Source organism: Engystomops pustulosus, chromosome 4 (genome assembly GCF_040894005.1).
Source record: "Engystomops pustulosus chromosome 4, aEngPut4.maternal, whole genome shotgun sequence".
Taxonomy (NCBI): Eukaryota; Metazoa; Chordata; class Amphibia; order Anura; family Leptodactylidae; genus Engystomops; species Engystomops pustulosus.
Genome location: NC_092414.1, coordinates 188,581,613 through 188,607,979, shown reverse-complemented (window position 1 = coordinate 188,607,979; position 26,367 = coordinate 188,581,613). Strand labels below are relative to the sequence as shown.

At 45.5% G+C, this 26,367-nt stretch overlaps 3 protein-coding genes across 6 annotated transcripts in view; 1 reads left to right on the top strand and 2 right to left on the bottom strand.

Moving 5' to 3' along the window:
• The window catches only part of GPAT2 (glycerol-3-phosphate acyltransferase 2, mitochondrial), a 36,536-nt gene extending 34,284 nt beyond the window's left edge, over positions 1 to 2,252 (top strand). For all 3 annotated transcript variants that reach the window (XM_072148913.1, XM_072148912.1, XM_072148914.1), the window contains 2 exons: positions 655 to 710; positions 2,031 to 2,252. In XM_072148913.1, coding sequence (XP_072005014.1) covers positions 655 to 710; positions 2,031 to 2,150 — 176 coding nt within the window. In that variant the 3' untranslated portion in view covers positions 2,151 to 2,252. The remainder of the gene's footprint in view (positions 1 to 654; positions 711 to 2,030) is intronic.
• Positions 2,119 to 13,480, bottom strand: FAHD2A (fumarylacetoacetate hydrolase domain containing 2A). 2 transcript variants are annotated; one of them, XM_072148915.1, is made up of 8 exons: positions 13,372 to 13,480; positions 9,199 to 9,462; positions 7,802 to 8,018; positions 7,132 to 7,191; positions 5,834 to 5,996; positions 5,637 to 5,745; positions 3,219 to 3,306; positions 2,119 to 2,434 (listed from the first exon to the last, which is right to left on the bottom strand). In XM_072148915.1, exons 1-8 carry the CDS (start codon positions 13,440 to 13,442, stop codon positions 2,372 to 2,374), a joined length of 1,035 nt encoding a protein of 344 aa, XP_072005016.1. In that variant the 5' UTR covers positions 13,443 to 13,480; the 3' UTR covers positions 2,119 to 2,371. The 2 variants fall into 2 exon arrangements, with proteins under 2 accessions (XP_072005016.1, XP_072005017.1); XM_072148916.1 differs by lacking the exon at positions 13,372 to 13,480 and adding an exon at positions 11,723 to 11,975.
• A 2,483-nt stretch (positions 13,481 to 15,963) lies between these two features.
• Positions 15,964 to 26,367, bottom strand: part of KCNIP3 (potassium voltage-gated channel interacting protein 3) — an 89,171-nt gene continuing 78,767 nt past the window's right edge. Inside the window, exon 9 of the mRNA XM_072148911.1 lies at positions 15,964 to 19,168. Coding sequence (XP_072005012.1) covers positions 19,121 to 19,168 — 48 coding nt within the window. The 3' untranslated portion in view covers positions 15,964 to 19,120. The remainder of the gene's footprint in view (positions 19,169 to 26,367) is intronic.

The following is a 26,367-nucleotide window of genomic DNA, read 5'->3' as shown; positions in this document are numbered from 1 at the left end:
GTAGGCAGCATGCTATAGAGCAGGAGGAGCTGAGCAGATTGTACATAGTGTCCTATAAACATGATAAACACACTATAACACTTACATGAGCCCTTGGATAAAATGTTTTTATGAAGACCTATCAGACTGGGCATCCAGGCGTTTTACATTTTATGCACATTGGGGCACATTTACTTACCTGGCCGCTGGAGATTCCCGAAAGTGCATTATCCGACGATTCACAAAGATCGTGCGCTCGATATCCTGCATGTGTTGCACCACAATCTGATCTCGTGCAACACAAATAATAAAGTGCGACGAAAGTGCGATCTGTGGATTCTTAGTAAATAAGCCCCATTGTGTTTTTATGTCGTCTTTTCTTCTCTGGAATTCTCTGATTTTTGTTTTTTGTCTTCTCCAATGGGAAACCCCCTTTCCCCTAGTTTTTATCTACTTTAGAGGATGTAGAAAACCACAGCGTGTTCTGCGCTGCCTGGCAGTGGATGCTTTGTGTTGTCCCTGTGTGAACTTGGCCTTAGTGCTCTGCTAGTCGCATGCGTTGACAGTATCAGATCTTGGCTGAGGGAAACATAACGGGAACTATGTGTAGGGTTCCTAGGACACAGATTAGGATGACGCTGATGAGTAACATGAGTGCTGTGTGTTTTCTATCAGAGTGTGCGGAGCGTTCCCTGGCCGCCTGCGCTGTCAGAACATTCATAGATCTGGGGGTAAGTATCCACATCATCACCTCCTCCTCTCCCTTCTGATGAGCATTATTACTAGTGCCTGTCCCTCCAGATTTATGTAGGCTCCAGGCCGCTAAACTATAGCTATGGGTCTGGGGGCTACAAGTCTATCCGCACATTTCTGCCTCTTCTGGAATAGTGAAGGACATGAAGAGAACCAAAAGCTTCCTCCTGGGATAATATGTTAGCTTAGATACCGTATACATGTGTATCTGCAACATGGTCTAGTAAGGAAGGTAGTCAGGGGGCTGTATAGCAGGGGGCATCCTCACGTTCACATGGACAGGGGTTTCCTTGTCGGGACGACTCCATTATGTGGATTAATGTGCGGGGCCTTTAGAATAGACGGTTACCTCCAGCACGTTTCATTTTTTGCAAATTATTATTAAAAATAAGATCTCTAACCAGGAAAGAAGCTAAATGACCAGCAGCGTTGTATCATTTGTTTTATACATACTCGTGTGACTGTGGTAATCTTCTTATATTTGTTATCCTTGGCCTCCTTGCTTCTAAAGTCAACTTTTAAAAGTATGCTAATGAACTTGAAGGGCTACCGGGATGTTACAAGAGCTCCTCTGTGCTGCAGCTTCACAGGCTGGTACGTGATGCGGGAGCACGTCCCCCCTCCCACTGTTGTGAGATTATGGCAGGAAGAGTGAAGTGATGAGGTTGCAGAGGGGGAGACAGCGTAACAGCCTGTGAAGCTGCAGCATGGATGGGCTCTTATAACACCCCCAGGTACCATTCAGGCTCATTAAAATAATTTTAAAAGTTGATTTTATAAAGGAGGAGGCCATGGATAACCATTATTATTACCAGAGTCACGGTGCCTGGATCTATGAGTAAGTGTCCATGGTTTATCACAATGGATTTCCTAAAAACCCTTTCATTATAAGCTGATGGGTTGTGCTGCCTGTCTCTGTCTGAATCGTATTTGGGTAGCTGTATATTGCACTTTCCTGCCTCCTGCTTATGATTGATAGGTTTATCCCTCAAAGCTTGCACAAGCAGGAGGAGATGTGAATGGAAACATAGAGAGAACTCTGGAGATTCTGGGAGTTCTAGAACTTTGGCCTCATCGGCACGACCATGTGCAGAGGATAAGAGCTATAGCAGTGCCACAAACTGCGGCTCATGACCCCTTAGCTTTGCAATAGGCACTTATATCCCATCAGGTTTTTGGGTTTTTTTTTAAACTAGACGCCTTACCTGTATGTTACCCCCCCCAGATACACACAATTCTGTAACCATTAGTCTGCTGCCAGTATAACAGCACAGTGTGAACATGTCTCTGCCTTGCAGGTGTTTGAGTCCTCACCGAGACGTCATGGATCAGTCCTCCGCCTCTCGGAGACCTTTCTACTGAAGGAAAACTGTAAGAAGCTGACTGCATTCATCCAGCAGTTTATATACAGAAGATGAAAAGGACAAAAACTATTTACCAAGGACTGAGCCTCATGGAGGAATGTGAATATTGTTGCTTTAGTTACATGTTTTGTTGTAAAAGTTTCATTATGTTTCTCATGTTTTGTGTTTGGATTGTTTCTATGTAATTGGTGTTGGCGGTCGCAGCAGAGGGATGCGTCGTCTCACCACATCATTAAACCCGAGTGTTATACACGGCAGTATCCATGTGCAGAGCTTCACCCCACAGGGTTCCTGATCAGCCCCAGCTCATCTATCTCACATTCAACCACGTCTCCTGCCTGAAAGAGAAAGCCGGACATAAGACATGTGATGCGTGATCATACAGGTGTAATGCGCTCCAGTGTACATCTACATGTCTGCTTCAGTAACTGACGGTCCTAGTCCAGTAGGACATTTCTTGTCCGTCAGCTACTTGTTAGTTGTTATATAATGTCATATAACAGCTATCGACTAGGGATAATGGAGACAGGAGCATTAGTATGTAGAATAATTCCCAGTACGGGACTTAATATCCTCATAAATGACACTGTGATATACTGCTTCCCCGCAGCATACTAGTCATTTGACAACAGAGGTCGCACTACATTTTTTCCTGAAGAATAATAATCCTCCTCTTACCATTTTTAAGGAGTATTTTTCGCCGATGAGGAGTATTAGATTTCCACCAATAGTGTGAGGTGGGGGCATTATACAGTAATGGGGGGATGGGCTTTTGTGTACTGTTAATATACTGCAATTCATGCAATACAATCATTACTGCACACAAATATCGCAGTAATGATTGTGTAACTCCTATTCTATGTGAGGGCGTAAGAGATTGAGCAATTCAAGTGGCGCATTATACTGGGTAGGGACACAAGGCTGGATGAAGATCAGGGCACTGTGCAGGGCTGAGTAGTAGCTGGTGCTTTTAGCACATACATAGGCAGCATGTGATCGGTAACCAGAACCCGGTGTCTTGCATTAAAATGTGCCCAAATGTTATTGTAATTAGTCTTCATTGTCCTATAATTAACATGAGTTTATTTTCTTACTAGGGAAAGACCAGGCAGCGTTTCTCACCTTTAGATATACTGCTGGTTTCCTGAATACCCCCACTCCAGGAGGCGTCCCAGTGAGGAACAAGTCACCGGGGTTTAATGTGACAAATCTGGAAAAATAAAATATAGTTATGAATATACAGCTGAAATGCCTGACACCATGAATGTTAGGTCTCATGCACATATGTAGGAATTGCTGGGGATCTGCATGGAATCTACTATATTTGTAAGCTACAATGTACACACTGCTCATAAATTGCCCTGAGCTGTGGATTTCTCCTTTCTCAATCAGAGGGGAACTAATGCAGGATTACAGGTGGTTCAACAGAGGTGAAACTCAACCATAGAGAGAGGGGGGAGAAGAAAGCTCAAGATTTACATGTAGCTGTTAGCAGTGCCGATTCTAGCCTTTTTGCTGCCTGAGGCTAAAATGTAAATGCTGCCCCCCCCCCCCCCCCCCCGCGCCATTTGGGCCATTAAATTTACAGACAAATTAAAAAAAAAAAAAAATGCTGACAACATTACTAACAATTGAAAACAGTGTCCCAAGCTCCCTTTCAGTAGGCAGACCTGGCTCAGTGCCCCCTGGTACACATACTAGGAGCTAGAAGTGAGACATTGGTGGCATCAAGAAGACAAATTCATCACAATAACAGTGCTCCTAAATCATATACAGCCCCCACAACACAACTGACCACTCTGCTCCCACATTTAAAAGTATCCACTGTGTGACATACATCATGCGCAGCTCATCACCAAACACACATGTATAAGGTACTTATATAAGCAACATGGGATTTACCTTTGACCATCAATAATGATTAGTGTAAAACATATTGTTACTTACATAACATATGTTTTGTGAAAAACTCGACTTAAACTCGAGTCCAAAAAAAAAAAAATCAAAACTCACCTTTCTGACGCAGTTCTATGCAATCCGTTTGGCAGCGGGTCAGTGTGACATCACATGCTCTGACGTCAGTCGCTGCAATGGTGTCAGTGGTCGTGGCTGATGTCAGAGCTGTGCGCCGCATGGACCTGCCGCTGCCGGACGGTTCACACAGAAGACCCGCGGGGGCCGCCGGAAAGGTGAGTTCTTATTTATTTCTTTTATCAACTGGCTGCACGACGGGACCGGGGGGTTGGCTATATACTGGGGCAGAGGGCTGGCTATATACTATGGGGCAGGGTCCGGCAGGCTATATACTGGGGAGGCTGTGACCAATGCATTTCCCACCCTCGGCTTATACTCGAGTCAATAGGTTTTCCCAGGTTTTTGTGGTAAAATCAGGAGCCTCAGCTTATACTTGAGTATATACGGTATTTTAACTGACTATGGGACCACTCCAATAAATAGGGCGTATTCTAGTCAGAACAGCTTCTTACTGATCACTATTAGACTATAGTTTACGAGGAACTGAGAAAAACAGATGCCAGATAGACACAAATTGGGCGTTAACATCTGGACACATTAGTGTGAGGTGAGGGAAGTGTAAGGCCGTGTTCACATGCCGCCTTTAGTTAAGCAATTCAACCACAGAAATAGCATATTCAGACTTAAAGGTGCATTCACACGTTCAGTTTTTCAGATGAATTTTTCAATGTCCAAACCAAGAGTGGAGTGAAAGCAGGAGGAGGAATAGCCCCTCTCACTGATACCCTATGTTCTCCCCCATTATAATCCACACCTGCTTTTGACTACGAAAATCAAACGTGTGAACGCACCCGATCAGGAAGGGCGATATGCATTTTCCATTGTTCACTGGCAGAACTGCTCCATCCCGATTGCAAGTGTTTAGGTCGAAACAACATCTGCGATCTGGGGGAACTCCTCCCTGTTGTGCTTAAATTGTGCTACGAAACGCCGCCGCCTAATGCCATATTCACATATTCACGTGGCAGAATTATTTCAGAAATATACGCAACCTTACACAGAAAGAGCTCCTGAGTGATCTGCCACCCACCTGCACACAGCTCCAATAAGTACAGAAGGAGCTGCTCCCCTTGCTCTATAACTTCTACCACTATTACTATGTATCAGTGTGACCTGGCACCATCTGCCTGTGTATTTGTTCTGTCAGCTAGTTACTATCCCGCACTACTCCTAATACCTCCAGCTGTCAGGCCGGGTAATAAATGTTCCTACATTTGGGAAGTTTCCTGGCAGCAGATTTGCAGTAAATAGAGATAACATTTTGTGTATTGGCAGCTTTTCAATTTCCTAAAAATAGAGCTCCAGCTGCCCCCGTCACCCGTATCCAGCTTGTTCTTACAGTGTAATGAAATAATCCCAATCACGAGCGGGGACATGCAGAACGCCACGTCTGCCCTAGTGTCCTACGTTTCTCGCTGTACGGACGCAGGGCAGAGGTGAGGGGGGCAGCGCTCAGTGCCCAGACATGTGACTACATTCGGCCTGTGCCTACGAGTAAATCCTCACTTGGAGACCCAGGCGATGAGCGCTTCCGTCTTGAAAACCATCTGGTTTGTGTTACTGTCCTGGACCAGATTCCTGTTCACACGGCAACGGATTCCGAGGTTATGGGGGTCTGGGAAGGAGGGGAGGTGGTTAATAACCCAGTACTATTCATAAAGCATACTAAAGGTTGTACATTGTGTTCTAGTGCCTGCGCCTACCTGAAACCGAGTCCTTAGTAACAAGAGCCGGGCCCAGAGGACAGAACGTGTCAAAGGTTTTACCCAGGAGCCACTGCTTGCCGTTCTTTCGCATCTGCCAGTCACGGGCGCTGACGTCGTGAGCCACGGTAAATCCAGCCACGTGCTCCATGGCGTCCTGCTCCTGTACACACCACACACATTCATAGAACACTGTCAACTAGAACATACAGCGAGTGTACATGTACAGACATGACATCTTCACCAAATGCTGGTAACAATTCGGATAAAGGATAAGGATGCGATCACATGTGGCGTTAACGCATCACAACAGCAGAGAGGAAGAGATTTACCTGATTACATTGCCGTAAACATTAACACAATGTTAACGTGTGCTTTTTGTAAACACAATGTTGACAGCAATGTAATACGGCAAATCTCCTCTCAGCTGTTATAATGCATTTCAAAACGCATGCGTTACCGCCACATGCACCATAATGCCCGATACACGTGGAGTTTTTTCATTGCGTTTCTGCGTCCTTGTAAAAGGCATCGGTTTTGCATATTGGTTTTTCAATTGGGTTTTTTGGGATAAATTGTCTTAACTTTTCGTTTTCTCCCTTGCCTTTTTTTTTTTGTGCCCTCATTTTTGAGATACATTTTCGTTTCTGTTGCATAGTTTGAAACCGCATGCGATTACATGCACAAACAGCAGGGGGAACAAGATCACAGCGATGTAGTCAATGAAAGAACATCAAGCAATGCGTTCTAAAAGCGTGAACGTAACTGAACAATAAGAAACCGCTTGCTTTTAAAACATGTTCGAAAGTGCAACAAAACCGCCACGTGTGTCACCGGCCTTACGCAACAGAAATCGGGGGATTCGGAAAAACCGTGGAATTTAAAAAACTAATTGTGTCGCAAAATCAATCACTCATATGAAGCGGGAATAGGTTGGTGAACTCCAGCGCACCTCAGCGGACTTTAGTGCAGCAGCGACACCAGGTGGACGTCGGGCACACGACCTTAGTGAATAGCCGGAAGACCCGAATCCTCACCAGAGAACGCACCGCTGGATCGCGACAGGAGTGGGTAAGTAAATGACCCCCAGCTGTGCATAGGGAGATTTGCCAAATTACTATTAACATGTGCGTTTTCAAAACGTAATGTAAACGTCATGTTTGGGGATACATCTGGCTGCCGAAATTGACTTAATGTCTCAATTGACTCAAATTGCTTATATGATTGATTTTTTTTTTAAAAAAAAGCACTCTGAAGCTCTGGTTTATGGTTTGGAAAATTAAAAATTGTATTTTTACCTTGATATTTTTCCCTCGTTTTCCTATGACAAAAGCGAGTTCAACCTCCCAATCCACTTCCTGCAAAAGAAACACGGTGAGAACATTAACACTAGGGACACATGGAAAACACTGGGTAATGGCGCCACCTGCTGGAGGAAACTGGGAGTAGCAGCACATGGGAGATTTTTGCAGGAGCTGTACCAGATGATGCTATTCTTTGTAAAGCTTAATAGGTGTTCTTTCCCTCCATCAATTAGGGGAAATGGGACCCTCACTCTTGTGGTGGGATTAGGAATCAAACCCCCTCCGATCAGATTATCTTGTAGAAACACCAGGGGTGGATTGAGACTACCATGGGGCCTGCGCTGTATGAATATTATAGCCCCTACAAGTCTGGAATCACTTCCTACATATGGTACTAGAATCAGCTTCTTGGGGAATGGAGGATGCCTCATGTCAATCTGTGGTTTCAGGACCTTTGGAGAACCTTCAAAGGTCCTGCAAGTGCTCTTTTGTACATTTGTATTAAGAGCATGAACAGAGGTACAGGGATTTCTTGGGTGAAGGGCCTTCTGAGTATAAAATTCAGTGGGTGGTTTGGATGGTCAGGGGCCCCCTAGAAGGCTTGGGTCCCAGGCTACCACCCCAACCGCCTGTATTATAATCCACGACTGCTCTCCACAGGTACCTGACTTTCTGCTGGAAGGACAATGGAGTCATATGGACCAACGATGGAGCTGGGGAACTTGCTGAAGATGATGGGTTCTTTGGGAACAGGGACGTTTTGCTCCAAGCAGTGGTCAACGTAGTTCATCCCAACACAAATCACCTTCTCAGGGTTGGTGATAGGAGCCAAGATGGAGAGCTGAGAGCGGCTCAGGACGTGCTGACCTGACTCCAGCGCTCTGAAAGAGAGGAACTAGTGTCACTCATACAAAACACAACCCCCCATCCAACTGTAGATATCTATGAGATGTTGTGATATATCTGCCACAGAGCTGAGCCCTCTTCATACAGAGATTGGCTTTGCTGCATATTGCACCAATCGCGGGTGTTAACCTCTTCTTTGCCGCCGGCAAAGTCGCCAGCAGCACCGAAAGCATGGTGGCACATGGGCGCCGCCATGTTACCTCCGTTCGTCGATCCCCCGAACGTCATCGGGGAGCAGCAGTAGGTTGCCATGACAGCCTTGGGTCTTCGTCAGACCCAAGGCTGAATGGCTTCTGCACATTCGTCACAATGAGCTAATGGCTCACTGTAACATATACTGTGCAGAAATGCCATATACTGCGATACAGTAGTATTGCAGTATATTGTAGGAACGATCTGACCATCTAGGGTTAATGTACCCTAGATGGTGAAATAGTGAAAAAAAAAGTTTAAAAAATGTAAAATATTAATAAAATATTAAAAGTTCAAATCACCCCCGCCCTTTCCCTAGAACTGACACCTTTTTACATGACATAAAAAATGTAATGAAAAGTGATCAAAATGTTGCACAGTCAACAAAATGGTAGCAATGAAAACATCGGCTCATTTTGCAAAAAATTACACCTCCCCCAGCGCCGTACACCAAAGTATGAAAAAGTTATTAACGTTAGTAATGGCAAATTTTTTTTTTCCGTTTTTCGTACACATTCGTTTTAACTTTTGAAAATGTATTAAAACGCAATAAAACCTGTATAAATTTGGTATCAGCGCAATCGCACCGAACCAAAGAATAAAGTAAAGCGAAGGTCGTAAAAACTGAGCCCACAAGAACGTGACGCACATGGGTTTTTTTTTTTAATTTTTCCACATTTGGAATTTTTTTCCAGCTTCCCAGTACACGGCTTGGAATAATAAATAACATCACGGGAAAGTAAAATTTGTTGCGCACAAAATAAGCCCTCACACAGCTCTGTACACGAAAAAATGAAAAAGTTATGGATTTTTGAAGGTGGAGTGCGAGAAATTAGCTTAAAAACCCTGCGTCCTTAAGGGGTTAAAATTGATGGCGTATTCATAGGACCCCATAGGACATTTAGGACCCCCACTGGTCATATGTCTGATCCATACATAACTACATTGTATATGACTATGTACCTCTTCGCTATCTGCAGAGTCGCATCGCCACCTTCCAGGAATTCTCTCATCCCACCCGGAAGTGATGAATCAAAGGCATTGAGGTCGATGACTTTATCTCCGTCCAGTTCTAGTCCAATCCTGTGACTTGCAGACCCTGAGCCCCGGAACTGAATAAGCCTCATTCTGAGTGGAGGAAAGTGGGATATGCCTCTGTGGGGTAGGACGCGGATACTGTGATGAGGGAGCACTCGCAGGAGAACTCGGACAGATCCCAACATCAACCTTTGGGTATATAGAGAGAGAGATAGTAACAGTTTATATGAAGATAATGATTTTGACTGATGATCTGTAAACTTGTGGACAAAACCTGTAGGTGTCCGGCATAGAGTGAAGCTACAGATACTATAAAGCAGGGGCAAGCCGTTCTGCCGAAGCAGCAATGGCGGTCCTCTACTCCTCCTCTGTGCCACAGCGGTCCTCTACTCCTCCGCTGTGCCACAGCGGTCCTCTACTCCTCCGCTGTGCCACAGCGGTCCTCTACTCCTCCGCTGTGCCACAGCGGTCCTCTACATCTCCACTGTGCCACAGCGGTCCTCTACTCCTCCTCTGTGCCACAGCGGTCCTCTTCTCCACCTCTGTGCCACAGCGGTCCTCTACTCTTCCTCTGCCACAGCGGTCCTCTACTCCTCCTCTGTGCCACAGCGGTCCTCTACTCCTCCTCTGTGCCACAGCGGTCCTCTACTCCTCCTCTGTGCCACAGCGGTCCTCTACTCCTCCGCTGTGCCACAGCGGTCCTCTACTCCTCCGCTGTGCCACAGCGGTCCTCTACTCCTCCACTGTGCCACAGCGGTCCTCTACTCCTCCTCTGTGCCACAGCGGTCCTCTACTCCTCCTCTGTGCCACAGCGGTCCTCTACTAATCCTCTGTCCCACAGCGGTCCTCTACTCCTCCGCTGTACCACAGCGGTCCTCTACTCCTCCGCTGTACCACAGCGGTCCTCTACTCCTCCTCTGTACCACAGCGGTCCTCTACTCCTCCGCTGTACCACAGCAGTCCTCTACTCCTCCGCTGTACCACAGCGGTCCTCTACTCCTCCGCTGTACCACAGCGGTCCTCTACTCCTCCGCTGTACCACAGCGGTCCTCTACTCCTCCGCTGTACCACAGCGGTCCTCTACTCCTCCGCTGTACCACAGCGGTCCTCTACTCCTCCTCTATACCACAGCGGTCCTCTACTCCTCCGCTGTGCCACAGCGGTCCTCTTCTCCACCTCTGTGCCACAGCGGTCCTCTACTCCTCCTCTGTGCCACAGCGGTCCTCTTCTCCACCTCTGTGCCACAGCGGTCCTCTACTCCTCCTCTGTGCCACAGCGGTCCTCTTCTCCACCTCTGTGCCACAGCAGTCCTCTACTCCTCCTCTGTACCACAGCGGTCCTCTACTCCTCCTCTATACCACAGCGGTCCTCTACTCCTCCGCTGTGCCACAGCGGTCCTCTTCTCCACCTCTGTGCCACAGCGGTCCTCTACTCCTCCTCTGTGCCACAGCCGTCCTCTACTCCTCCTATGTGCCACAGCGGTCCTCTACTCCTCCTCTATACCACAGCGGTCCTCTACTCCTCCGCTGTGCCACAGCGGTCCTCTTCTCCACCTCTGTGCCACAGCGGTCCTCTACTCCTCCTCTGTGCCACAGCGGTCCTCTTCTCCACCTCTGTGCCACAGCGGTCCTCTACTCCTCCTCTGTACCACAGCAGTCCTCTACTCCTCCTCTATACCACAGCGGTCCTCTACTCCTCCGCTGTACCACAGCAGTCCTCTACTCCTCCGCTGTACCACAGCAGTCCTCTACTCCTCCGCTGTGCCACAGCGGTCCTCTACTCCTCCTCTGTGCCACAGCAGTCCTCTTTTCCACCTCTGTGCCACAGCGGTCCTCTACTCCTCCTCTGTGTCACAGCGGTCCTCTTCTCCACCTCTGTGCCACAGCGGTCCTCTACTCCTCCTCTGTGCCACAGCGGTCCTCTACTCCTCCTCTGTGCCACAGCGGTTCTCTACTCCTCCTCTGTGCCACAGCGGTCCTCTTCTCCACCTCTGTGCCACAGCGGTCCTCTACTCCTCCGCTGTGCCACAGCGGTCCTCTACTCCTCCTCTGTGCCACAGCTGTCCTCTACTTCGCCTCTGTGTGGCATCTAAAGGCAGCACTGAAGACGGCAGAGAAGAAGAGGACGACTGCTGTTGCACAGAGGAGGAGAAGAGGACTAAGGGTGGAAAGTTGGGTATCCGAATACTGGGAGATCAGAACCACAAGAATTTGGGCCAAATGTGTTTGACACCCATGCTGTCAAACACATGGTTTGGGGGACAAGGGCTTGGTTAGTGTTTGACATTGTTCTCTAGGATGTCCTGCTGTAAGAGAAGGTGAGAGAGCTGCCATGTATGTATTATGGACACAGAGTGCTTCACATGACAGACACCCAGTATACGGCTGTGGTACATTATGAATCAGGAATAACTATAGACTATAAATGTAGGAGGTAGAAGACGTCTTACCTTTACTATTCTGCGGAGCCCCCTGTCCTATGGTGCACTGCCCCTCTGGCTCCTAGTGAATTTTTTTCTTTCCCATTTCCTGCGGACCCCGGTCACTGACATGAAACATCAGCAGATTCCTGTACAGGCCCCGTCCATAGTCACTTATTAACCACAGAAGCGAGCACCAGCTCCACTGACACCAGAACTCCCTGCGTTATATAGTAACGTGATGGCAGGTTCGGGCAAACAACTGGTGGCCCTGAGGGTGCAGTCACACGTGGCGTTAGCGCATGCGTTTTGTAAACACAATGTTGGCAGCAATGTAATTAGGCAAATCTCCTCTTCTCAGCTTTTGTGATGCCTTTGAAAATGCAAGTGTTACTGCCATGTGTGACCGCACCCTAAGGCTGGTGCCCCACGCACCGCTTTGTCTGCGTTTTAAAACGCACACAAAGCCGCACGCACCGGGGCGGGCCGCGGACCGCTCGCATCGGTGTTTCTATGGAAACGCCTGAGATTGGGAACGAGCCACCGGTGTTTTGCATTAAATTAACGCAAAACACCGATGGCTCATTCCCGATCGCAGACGTTTCCACAGAAACGCCGATGCGATCGGGCCGCGGCCCGCCCCGGTACGTGCGGCTTTGACTGCGTTTTCAAACGCAGACAAAGCGGTGCGTTAGGCACCAGCCTAAGGCTGCACTGACGGAAAAGCAGGGTCCATGACCACCGGCCCACGGAGAGGGTCTGTCACAGACTACACTATAGCAGGACCAATGGCTGCTGCCATCTACACACTACAGACCGGAGCTCTCACTGGAGCCCCTGGTGGAGGTGACAACTCACTGCACCTGTATCTAATTTCTGCCGGCGTCAGGACACAAATCAGGCAGGGTCCCGCTGGGGAGGACGGAGGGGCAGTAACTCCATTGCATCACTGCAACATGGTGCCCGGAGCAGAAGGGGAGTCACGAGGGGATTTTCCTTATTTTGTTTTGTCTGGTCTGGGGTCTGTAATATTAATTATTGTCAGATCAGAGTTCTGTATTATAAGTTATTGTCTGGTGTGGGGTCTGTATTATAAGTTATTGTATGGGGGGTGTAATGTTTCCTATTGTCTGATCTGCGGTCTACATGATAATTCCTGGGATATATATATATTCCTGTAGTATAAGGTATTGTCTGGTCTGGGGTCTATATTATATGTTATTGTATGGGGTGTGTAATGTTACTTGATGTCTGGTTTGGGGACTATATGATAATTCCTGGGATATATATATATATATATATATATATATATATATATATATATATATATATACACTCCTGTAGTATAATGTATTTTATGGTCTGGGGTCTGTATTATAAGTTATTGTATGGGGGGTATAATGTTACCTATTGTCTGGTCTGGGGTCTGTATTATGGAGGGGCTCTGGTAACATGTATACAATCTCAAAAAGGTGGCTTCTATTACTACACCTCCGTGCTAAAATACTGCAGACTGGGCTTGTATAATGGGTGTCCTCTAGTATAAGACCTCCATGACCATCCGCACATATGTACAGGGGCAGCCATAGGTTACACAGAGGACGTGACACGCTGTTGTGTGCAGAGACCACAGGACAGAGGACGCCACACGTAATGTCACTATATAAAGAGACAGAAACCTGTTTCCAGGGCAAAAGCCCGAGACCGACCCGGATGTCTTCCGGTACAGGCGAGCGGCGCTCAGTCTCATGACACCTCGTGTGAACTACATCTCCCGGCGTGCACTGCGGCCTGAGCCTCCCTCTACAAATACAACTTTATTGACATCAGACAAACTAGCGCCTCTTCATGGTATTGGTATTCAGGGGTTGTAGAGGCTGTGCTTCCTTCTACGCAGTGACCCCAGTTAGACATTGCATTATGGGGGCACTGGGGATGTGAGGAATGCACATGACTACCTCCGTGTGACCATTATACACACATATATATCTATATAGAGGATACAAGTCTATGGGGGGCACTGTGTGACCTGGAGGCAGTGTGACCAGCCTTGTTATGGGGGCACTGGATGCCACTGGGTCTTTTTAATTACCAGATTAAAGGGGGCGCCCAGAGCTTGGAAAACAGGAATTCTTTCCTCCAAAAACAGCTCCACCCCTGACCATAGGTTGTGCATGATATTGCACTGAAGCTCCATTCACTTTGATACAGCTGAGGTGCGATACCTGCCCAAACCATGGTCTGGTGTGGTGCTGTTTTTGAAAAAAAATAAATAATAAGCACTCATGTGCTTTAGGTGCCTCCTAAGCCCCTTCCCTTTTTGGACCCAGTAGTTTTTTGAATTGCAAAGTTAGCGACCCAACTAACTGGGTCGCGGAGACTTCTGACCACTCCATCCCTTGAAGTTGAGCTGCTCTGTGACCCCAATGAAGAGCCATGTGTAAGAGTGACTCCTTCCCTGGTGATGCCCCAGCCTTTCATTTGTATGGCCTCCATGTGATGCTTCTGAGATGTTCCGCTGTCTAGAAGTACCAGACAGTGTTTGGGTCCAAATTTATCGTGTCACACTTCTTCTGTTTTTGGAGGATGTCTGTATTGGGGAAGCCCAGTATGGGAGAATAAGAATCTTTATGATATAAAGACCCTGGGGGGGCCTGGTCTGCGGGGATCAGGTGGCTTCTAGCCTTTCATACTGTATTGACAATGGGTGAAATTCTCCTCTTTGAGGCATCAGCTTTGCAGCAAATCTTGCCAGTCTGGAAGGGAAAGACTGAAATCTGAAGTCTTAAAAGTTACCAGAACTATATGTGGTGCATTTTGCCCACGTTCCATAAATGGGTTTCTGGCACATGAAAGCCTCTGGTATTTGTATGGGCATATAGTAGGTGAAGGAACCTCGCTACAGAGTGACCAGCCATCTATGATGTTATCTATTGTTCTGTTCTATGACAATCCAGTGATCCAGCACAGTTAATAACCTGGAGAATCAGATTCTAACAATTCGATGACACATTGAAGTCCTTTGGAAGTGATTCTTCCTCCTAGACGTCTGCTCCCTCCTGAGTGACATTGCCTTACAATAACTCCCCGGCTATTTTTAGTTCCTTCACCTTCAGTGTTGGCATGAAGTATTTTTCTGTATTGATGCTGATGTGAGTACAATACAGGAAGGATTTTCTGAGTTGCAGACACAGCACATTTTTCCACCAATATGATGATAGTGGAGTCCTCTCTTATTTGTATCTCAGATTATCAACCACCAGTATTAAGAGGGTTAAAGGGAGCCTGTCATGGCGAATTTGGGACACTAAAACACTCACAGGTCCTTACAGTCTATCTACTATTTCTAAATGCCTTCCACGGCGGCTGCACATTGCGACATGTGAAGCCGGTGTAGTGCACCCTGTCCTCACTGTCTCATCCCCCATCGCGAGAGAAGGTGCCAGAACAGGACATTCTGATGTCTGATGTGCCTCATTAAGGTGAGTATCGAAGTTTTTTTTTTTTTTCGATATGTAAAGACCCTAAACCACAGGTCCATAAAGAACGGTAGTTGGTTTAGGGCCCCAAATCGACCTGACAGGTCTTCCTTAAGTACAAAATAAAATTACATGAAATTTGGATATATCTTGTAACAAATTGTATAATATATAACTTTAAAAATGGAAAGTGTCCTACTCTGATGTCTCTTTAGGTTAACGGGTCGCTAGATCCTAAACAATTGTTGGTAGTCACACCTGGCTGGGATGGAAATCTTGGTGGCCAGCCCAGTTGGTAGTGTTGGTGAAGAGGCACCAGGGGCAACTCTACCCGGCTTTATTTGGGTTTTACCTAAATGCTCAGCTTGGTGAAGCCTGCATGTGGGGGGAGCCACCACCACACTTTTCTTGTGATGCCTTATATCCTGTAAGGAAAATGATCAGAAACATGCCTACACTTAACTTTCCCATAGCTTCATCTGTCTGGGGAAAATTGTTACCCACTCCATACACATAATGTGGTTGGTCGGTGGTTTCTTTGCACTTTGCTCCTATATGTATGGACGATTTTCTCTCTTTTAGGATACGGTTATCTCTAATTGGCCATGGCTAATATATTCATGGTCAGAGGTCTGGAGCCCCCGACTTCCCTGTACCGCCCAGAGGGGCACCCTTTATTCACCTTCTGTCATTGTCCATTGCCTTGTTCTTCCATTGATGACCGGTGCTGATAGGTTGCACCATACTCTACATATATGTAAATAATGTAGTCAACCAAATATAATTTTTCCAATTTATTTTATTAAAATATACAGTGATGAGCCGTCAGGTGCTGTCATACACAGACACATCATGTAGTAGTGAGGTGAGTGCATATAAGAGAGAAGACTCCCCTTATAACATGCATTCATTCTTATACATGCCTCTCTGGTCTAGTGCAAATGTTCTGTAATCCTGGAGGGAGGGGAAGGTTCCTGGAGCCTGTCCGGAGGGATAATGTGTGAAAATGATATGGTCCATGTCTTATCAGGGATGTCATAATCATAGAGGATAGATGCACACTACATAAAGTAGTGATACCACATGGCTATACTAATATCATGACCCATCGTGAAATTGATGCAAAAAGGAGAAGTCAAATTCCATCAATCCATGGAGCCCAATAGTGATGGGTTCCTCCTAGTGGATTAGAAGCTTCTGCCAACCGTAACCTCAAATCACATGTACTGTATATCTTCTTCTGGATTAACAGGCAATGTTGAATCATGGAGGGAAGTCATCAAATGGACTGGATTATTTGGATGGGGACAGAATAGCTTGTGGATATTTTAGGCCTTAGGTACATGGTACTAGGTCTTCCCTAGGCTACTTACATGTCAATTGTCTATAACGTCGTATATATTTTCTGCAAAGTGAGATTCAATGGCCATGGTTATTATTAGAAGTAATGTTGTCTGTAGAGCAAGAGGGAGGGTTTTGGACAAGGACCAGAAGAGAGATCATAAGAGATCATAAGATCTGATGCGAAGACCAGTAGTATCGGGAATGACAGGCAGACTCCTTTGCACCTTCCGCTCTCTCCGGATGGCCCATGCCTTTAACAACAATTGTGCTTTTGCTTGAGAGGAGGAGAACGATGACCGTCAACCCATTACTCGTTAATGGTACATTTCAGGTCTTATGTATACAACAAGAAGTACAAATAAAACTTGTACAACTCAAGAAGAGTAAACTGATTGAAATTATTGGACATTACTGATCTCCAGCTCGAAAAGAATATACATGGGTGCATGTCCTATACAAGAGCTGCTCGAGGATGGTAGTAAGGGGGCACCTAGCCACTCTACCAAGGGGATTTCTTTAATCCACCCCAAACCCACTGCTGAGGGATGGCCGCAGCATCCAATCAGGAGTCTGCTTACTACAGAGATCCAAGGGAATTAAAGGGCTTTTCCTAAGTTTGCATATCATCCCCTCTCCATAGACAAATAATGGATTAACACATCACATTCACGACCTGACACTCCAATTTTTAGACGGAACAGAACCCCCGTTTATGTTCTCAATTAGTGTCCCTATGGTCCGACCCCCACCGGTCAGATAAGGGGTAACATGCAACTTGGGAGAATCCTTTTAAGGGACAAGGGGCAGTAGTGAAAGTGATGTACCACAAATTTCACAAAGGTCAATTTTCCATTTCTTGTACTGAAGTTTTTTTAGGTCAAAACTTTTGACAGATGACCTTTATTGTGTATATATATACAGGTTGAAACAAAAAGGTAAGGACGGTGGAATATCTAGCGAATTACATACCGGATGAAAACTCTAAAGATATGTGTCAAACATTTTTCAAAAATCTATCCAATGATACCCCCCACTGGGAGTAGGAGCAATTTTAAAATATTAAATGGGACCACCCTTTTTAATTTCAGATTCCCCAGGAAAAATTACTTTGATTCAATCTGAAAGTTAAGTCATTTTCATTGACTGCCGAAAATCAAAGTGGATAAAAACTTGTTCCAATCTGGAGAAATACACAACGGATCAAATAACAAACAAATATGTGACCAATATTTCTAAAAAATCTACCCGATGATTCTGAAGTTGATCTTGTATTTTTACCCCCTGGGATGAGGTGGGGGAAACTACATTCAGCGTAACCCAGGAACAAGGATGTGTACATAGTAGTTTCCTGTTCCCCTTCGGGGTTGGTGTAATGTGAGATCATTAACTTAAGTCTCCTCCCCTCTGAAGATGGGGATTTTTGTAGTTCTCTACAAAGTTTTTTTATATTGAATGCTCTACATTTAGTTCTTGAATTTGGTCATTTTGGATAACTTTTAGAAAAATATTACATAACTCTATTTTCAGATTTAGAATCTGATGTCTCTTTATGAAAATATCCCCTTTTTTAATGTTTTTGAACACAATTTGATTTACAGCTCCATCTGTCACCAAAATTGAAAAAGACAGAGGTCGAATCAATATCATTTTTGTGTATTGCACAAGATATTCCATAGTCCTGACCTTTTTGTTACACCTGACCTTTTTGTTACACCTGACCTTTTTGTTTTGTATATACATATTACTGTTCCCAGTCTAATTTAGTAAGGCCCTTATTTCAAACATAAATACTTCTACTTATCTAGAGATAAGTCCCACGAGGCCCATTGGACCCATCTCCGGTGTCCCAGCGCCTGCACAGTGTTGGGATGTTCTACGTGACCCGGAGAGCTGCAGGCCAAGTATATGAGATTGTAGTCCATAAGGACCTGTAGGTGGTTTATTAGGCCCTGGTGGGTTCCCCATAGTAGTTTGGGTCCTACAACGGCTTCACTAGGATCTTGTATAGAACATGCACTCGGGTACCTATAGATTGTTTCACTAAAAGGAAGAAAACAATTAAAAATGAGCATAAGACCAACAATATCTGTACCTGATCTAAGCTCTTCTAGTGCCGGTAAGTTGCGGTGCCACCAGCCGGCAGAGGCCATCATGTTTCTTTCTGCTGAAGTCATGGGGTATTTGGCAGGTTTTTTAGGAAGCACATAACGCAGATATCTGCATATAAACCATGAAATAAATCTCTTCTTTGTGAGGGGGGTGTGTGGTGGGGGAATGGTTCATATGTTCTCACGTCAGACACAGGCAAGAGGCTTTCTGTAAAAATCCCTGATTAAAGAATCCTGGCTCTTGCGGAGATAAATGTGCTTTTTTTTCTGTAATAATATAAAACAGTCCTTAGAAAGGTGAAGTTTGTTACGGTGTGGAGTAGGAAGGGATCAGTGCAAACAGGCAGGCAGTAAGTAGGATTGTCTGTTCCCTGGGAGAGACATTACACCATCCATGGACACAAGGAAGAAGGGTGGTGGACGTGATCCAGTCTTGGGCATACTCTGTCGGATGGGTCCGTTCCGGTGCTGGCATGGGTGGAATGCAATATCTTCTTCTAGATGACATTTTCAAAGAGCTGCATGGATCTCATAATGTTTTCATCCTGAAGAAGGAAGGAAATAGTTACATTTTTCTCTGCTAACTAAAAAAAGATGATGACAACTGCAATACTTTGAGACTACTCAGGTCTCTTCATCAGGCATTGGGTATAAGACATCAGAATAGGACATGAATTTATACACAAATAAACGCAGTAACGATATGGTTGATGAGACAAGTGATAAGAAACAGAACAATCAATCAAAAAAGTAAACACTATTAGCAGTAAATGTGATACTCACCTTTGGACACCCCCTGGCAGGTCCTCTTTTTTCAATCGATGCTCCGTGTCTCCCCGCGGTCCCTCATTCTCGTCATGACGTCTGCTGCTTTCTGACATTATAGTGTGGGCATCCCTATCGGCACACACTATGATGTCATGACACAAGCGATGGCACTGCACGGGGACCCAGAGCCGAAGCATCAAAGGAAAGAAGAGGACCTGCCAGGGGGCATCGGATGGTGAGTACACATTTTATTTTTGTTTCTTATAGACTGGGCATTAATAGGAGAGGGGCTACAGGCTATATACTGGGGGGATAATGGCTGCAGACTAAATACTGGGGGCAGGGACTGCTGGCTAAATACGGGGGGGGGCATTGGCTGCAGGTTATATACTGGGGGATAATGGCTGCAGGCTGTATACTGGGGGATAATGGCTGCGGGCTAAATACTGGGGGCAGGGACTGCTGGCTAAATACTGGGGGACATTGGCTGCAGGTTATATACTGGGGGGTATTGGCTGCAGGCTATATACTGGGGGATAATGGCTGCAGACTAAATACTGGGGGCAGGGACTGCTGGCTAAATACTGGGGGACATTGGCTGCAGGTTATATACTGGGGGGTATTGGCTTCAGGCTATATACCGGGGGCCATTGGCTGCCGGCTATATACTGGGGGGCATTGGCTGCAGGCTATATACTGGGGGGCATTGGCTGCAGGCTATATACTGGGGGCAGGGGCTGCAGGCTATATACTGGGGGAAGGGGCTGCAGTCTATATACTGAGGGAAAGGGGCTGCAGTATATATACTGAGGGCAGGGGCTTCAGTCTATATACTGGGGGGAAGGGGCTGCAGGCTATTTATCCCTCTGATTTTGTAGCCCCTTTGTATATGTTACTCTTACTATAGGCCCCCAGGTATCTCCCGCTCTGATTGTGGGGCCCCACTGATCTTCTGTACCCCCTATAACCCCTCTCATTTATTACTCCACTCTCCTGTTAATGTTATTCCCTTGTATCTCTTATATCCCCCTCTTTTTCTCATTGTGGCCCTCTGCAATCTTGTTGGCCACCCATTTTCTGGGCCCCCTCTCATTTTTCTCATGATTTTCAAACTTTTTTTTTAAGTTACAGTCTAGAAAACTCCTAAATTGTTAAAAAAAAAAAAAGATATTAACCGTGATCCCTATGCAATTTTAACCCCTTAAGGACGCAGCCTGTTTGCAGGTTAAGGCTCGCAACTTTTTTTTGAAATTTGACCAGTGTCTCTTCCTGTGGTAATAACTTTTCAACACTTTAAGATATCTCTGTGATTTTGAGATTGTTTTCTCGTGAGACATTGTAGTTTATGTTAGTAGTGTCATTTCGGTGATCCGTTCCTTTTTTGGGGGGTAAAAATTCAAAAATTTAGGAAAAATTTGAAAAAAATGACTATTTTCAAAGTTTCAAATGTTATACTTGTTAAACCTTTTGCCATTGGTCTTCTTTTTATATCCATTATTTGTTTTAAGTTTCCATTTTTTTTATGGATGTGAGAAGGTTTGAAGTTTTAGTAGCAACTTCTCAGATTTTCTTGAAATTTGAAAAATGCGAACTTTTTGGTGATCAATTCAGTTTGGAAGTGCTCTATAAAGGCTTATGTACTATATACCCCCACAAGTAACACCATTTTATGAACCTAACATCTCAACCTATTCAAATCAGCATTTAAGAAGTCTGTTAACCCTTTAATTATTTTTCCGGAAGCATATGAAAATGGAGTGGAAATTTTGAAATTTCAATTTTGGATTTCAATCTTTCCAATTTAGCCCTAAAATGGATACATTCAGAAGGAATTTGAGGTAAATATATATTCCTAATTTCTTGCCCTGCTTCTTCCGAGTACGGCGATACCAGACATGTGGATGTCAGCTGCTGTTTCCCCGCACAGTGATGTCCAGAACAGAGTTAGCGATACTGGGAATTTGGAAAGCCAATTTGGCTGCAAATATTTTGTGGTGCCACAGTGTAATTGAAGAGCCCCTGAAGTAAAAGTACAATAGAAAACCCCCCAAAATGTCACCATTTCGGAAACTAGACCCCTCAAAGAATTTATCGGTGGTTGTGGTGAGCATTTTAACCCCCGACACGCTGGTCAAAATTTTATGCAAAGTAAATGGTGCAGAGTAAAAATTGCGTTTTTATCTCAAAAATGTCATTTTAGTGCCTCATATACTGTGCCCAACCCATGCCACTTCAGACAAACACCCCAAAAATCATTCTGCGGGTTGTCCCGAGTACGGCAATACCACACATGTGCCAATAATTTACAGACTGGGCACACAGAAGGGATGAGAACAGAAGGAGTGAAATTTTGATTTTCCAGCTCCGTTTTCACATGTTTGGATTTGGAGTGCCATGTCATGATGGCAGGGCCCGTGAGGTGCCAGTGCAATAGAAACCCCCAATAAATGATACCATTACGGAAACTAGACCCCTCAAAGAATTTATCGGTGGTTGTGGTGAGCATTTTAACCCCCGACACGCTGGTCAAAATTGAATGCAAAGTAAATGGTGCAGAGTAAAAATTGCGTTTTTATCTCAAAAATGTCATTTTAGTGCCTCATATACTGTGCCCAACCCATGCCACTTCAGACAAACACCCCAAAAATCATTCTGCGGGTTGTCCCGAGTACGGCAATACCACACATGTGCCAATAATTTACAGGCTGGGCACACAGAAGGGATGAGAACAGAAGGAGTGAAATTTTGATATTCCATCTCCGTTTTCACAAGTTTGGATTTGGAGTGCCATGTCATGTTGGCAGGGCCCGTGAGGTGCCAGTGCAATAGAAACCCCCAATAAATGATACCATTACGGAAACTAGACCCCTCAAAGAATTTATCGGTGGTTGTGGTGAGCATTTTAACCCCCGACACGCTGGTCAAAATTTTATGCAAAGTAAATGGTGCAGAGTAAAAATTGCGTTTTTATCTCAAAAATGTCATTTTAGTGCCTCATATACTGTGCCCAACCCATGCCACTTCAGACAAACACCCCAAAAATCATTCTGCGGGTTGTCCTGAGTACGGCAATACCACACATGTGCCAATAATTTACAGGCTGGGCACACGGCAGGGGTCAGGAAGAAAGAAGCACAATTTAGGTTTTCAAGCTTCGTTTTCACTAGATTGGTAATGGGGGGTACCCCCGAGGTACCAGTACAATAGAAACTCCCAAGTAGTGAACCCATTTTGGAAAGGGCACCCCTCAAAGAATGTATGTAGGCTTGTATGATCATTTTAACCCCCAACACGCTGGTCAAAATTGAATGCAAAGTAAATGGTGCAGAGTAAAAATTGTGTTTTTATCTCAAAAAAGTCATTTTTGTGCCTCATATACTGTGCCCAACCCATGCCACTTTAGACAAACACCCCAAAAATCATTCTGGGGGTTGTCCTGAGTACGGCAATACCACACATGTGCCAATAATTTACAGGCTGGGCACACGGCAGGGGTCAGGAAGAAAGAAGCACAATTTAGGTTTTCAAGCTTCGTTTTCACTAGATTGGTAATGGGGGGTACCCCCGAGGTACCAGTACAATAGAAACTCCCAAGCAGTGAACCCATTTTGGAAAGGGCACCCCTCAAAGAATGTATGTAGGCTTGTATGATCATTTTAACCCCCAACACGCTGGTCAAAATTGAATGCAAAGTAAATGGTGCAGAGTAAAAATTGTGTTTTTATCTCAAAAAAGTCATTTTTGTGCCTCATATACTGTGCCCAACCCATGCCACTTTAGACAAACACCCCAAAAATCATTCTGGGGGTTGTCCTGAGTACGGCAATACCACACATGTGCCAATAATTTACAGGCTGGGCACACGGCAGGGGTCAGGAAGAAAGAAGCACAATTTAGGTTTTCAAGCTTCGTTTTCACTAGATTGGTAATGGGGGGTACCCCCGAGGTACCAGTACAATAGAAACTCCCAAGTAGTGAACCCATTTTGGAAAGGGCACCCCTCAAAGAATGTATGTAGGCTTGTATGATCATTTTAACCCCCAACACGCTGGTCAAAATTGAATGCAAAGTAAATGGTGCAGAGTAAAAATTGTGTTTTTATCTCAAAAAAGTCATTTTTGTGCCTCATATACTGTGCCCAACCCATGCCACTTTAGACAAACACCCCAAAAATCATTCTGGGGGTTGTCCTGAGTACGGCAATACCACACATGTGCCAATAATTTACAGGCTGGGCACACGGCAGGGGTCAGGAAGAAAGAAGCACAATTTAGGTTTTCAAGCTTCGTTTTCATTAGATTGGTAATGGGGGGTACCCCCGAGGTACCAGTACAATAGAAAGCCCAAGTAGTGAACCCATTTTGGAAAGGGCACCCCTCAAAGAATGTATGTAGGCTTGTATGAGTATTTTAACCCCTAAGGTGCTGGCTCAAATGTAATACAAAGTGAGTAGTGCAGAGAAACAGTTGTATTGCAATTTATCAAATATGCCATTGAAGTGACAAAAGTATTTTGCCCAACTCATGCCACTGGGGAAAAACACATCAAAAATCATTCTGCGGGTTACCCCGGTTAGGGCAATACCCCATAGGAGGCAATAATCTGTAGGATGGTGACACGGCAGGGCTCAAAAGGGAATAACTTGTTGGAGCACAGACATTGTACTTTTTTTTTTTCTTTTTGGCATCATGAAAGATTTGTAGATGCCAATAGGGGCCAGTACAGTAGAAACCCCTAAGAACTGACCCTATTTTGGAAACTACACCCCTCCATGAATTAATCTAGGGGTATAGTTAGCATTTTAACCCCACAGGTGGACCCCTGAAAAAGTGCAAAATGTATAGTGCATAGTAAAAAATATCTATTATGTCATTTTGTGCCCAGCTGCTGCCATGGGAGACAAACACCCTAAAAATCATGATGCATGTTTTCCCGGGTAAAGCATACGGGACAGTAATCTACAGGCTGGGCACATGGCAGGGCTTAGAAGGGAAGGTGCGGCATGATGTATAAGCTGTGCGTCAGGGTAACAACAGGGTACTCTAAAAATCCAGGGATGTATGATAAATTCGGAAGCAATCTTTCATACATAACCCTGGTTTTTCTGGGCATGTCTCACAGTGATGAATGGTGTCCTTCCGAATGCCATTTTTGGAGCACACCCTGCACCTCTTTTGTGACCTTCCCTTGCTGGCTGTTTGGGGAACTACTCCTGGAAAGTGCTGCCCTGGTACAATACGTGATGTGGCCTCACTTCCAGATGTGCTAGCACTCCCCCCTTCCTGGTCTCCAAAAAGAAAGTACTTTATTACCATCTCTTGAAATTCCAGGAAAGTTCCCCTCTGGCCGGCATATCGATGCAGCACATAAGCATTATACAATGCCATCTGCATGATGTGCACGGCCAGCTTCTTGTACCACACCCTCGACTTCCGCATGGCATTGTACGGCTGAAGCACCTGGACAGACAAGTCCACCCCTCCCATGTATTTATTGTAATCTAAAATACAGTCTGGCTTGGGGGTTTCTGTACTGGCACCTCGTACTGGGACAGGGGTGGTGGTGTGCTCATGTATTGTGGTTAATACAAGGACCTCTCTCTTGTCCTTGTACTTAACACACAATACAGAGTCGCTGCATAGTGCCCTGCTTTCGTGCCTTTTAAGTTTTTGCCCAAGCAGCGACTTAGGGAGACCTCTCTGATTTCTGCGTACAGTGCCGCATGCCGCAGTATTTCTGGAAGTGAGGCACTTGAACAGGGTGGTGCTGGTGTAGAAATTGTCCAGGTAGAGGTGGTAGCCCTGGTCCAGCAGTGGGTGCACTAAATCCCACACTATCTTCCCTGTAACACCCAGGAAGGGGGGGCATTCTGGGGGCACTATAGTGGAGTCCTTCCCTTCATATACCCTGAACTTGTATGTGTACCCTGATGAACTTTCGCACAGCTTATACATTTTCACACCATATCTTGCCCTCTAATTGGGCAGGTACTGGCGGAATTGAAGTCTCCCTTTGAATTGTACCAGGGACTCGTCTATGCTCACATGTTTGGCGGGAGTATATGCCTGGGCAAACTTGGCACTAAAATGATCTAATATGGGCCTGACCTTAAATAACCGATCATAACTGGGGTCACCTCTGGGTGGGCACTGTGTGTTGTCAGTGTAGTGCAAAAACTTATGGATGGCTTCAAAGCGCATCCTGCTCATTGCCATGCGGAACATGGGGGTGTGGTACAGTATATCTGTGCTCCAGTAGTCCCTGATTGAAGGCTTCTTTACTATCCCCATAAGGAGTATTATGCCCCAATACTTGTGCATCTCTGCTGCAGTGACAGGGGTCCACCTGTAGGGTTGTGCATAAAAGGACGTGGGGTTTTGGGCAATATGTTGTGCAGCGTAGAGATTTGTCTGAAATATAATAATATTTAGCAGCTCCTCATCAAAAAAAAACTTAAAAAAGTCTACAGCTCTGAGCCCTGTCGTGTCAAAGTTAATGCCAGGATGGCCCAAAAAGTCAGGGACCTGAGGGGTATAATTATCTGGGGCTACCCATGTGGGGTCAGTGGAAGCCCCAGACGCTTCTCCTGCAGAAGTCCCAGAAACTTCTCCTGCAGAAGTCCCAGGCACTTCTCCTGCAGAAGTCCCAGGCACTTCTCCTGCAGAAGTCCCAGGCACTTCTCCTGCAGAAGTCCCAGGCACTTCAATTGCAGAAGTCCCTGGAACCCTACGGCGCCTTCTTGGGGGTCCTTCCAGGTCACTGGAAGATGAGCAGGAGGATGATGATAGGTAAAAGGGACCATCATCCCCACTAGCTGACTCGGTGTCAGAGGCAAGCATGTTATATGCCTCCAACACGGTGTACGTCTTCTGAGACATTGCACACAAAAAAAATAGAGAACTGGAAAAATTAGATAATGTGCACCAAACTACACGGATAAACCGTCTAGCAGGCACACAAAAAAAAAATATAATGC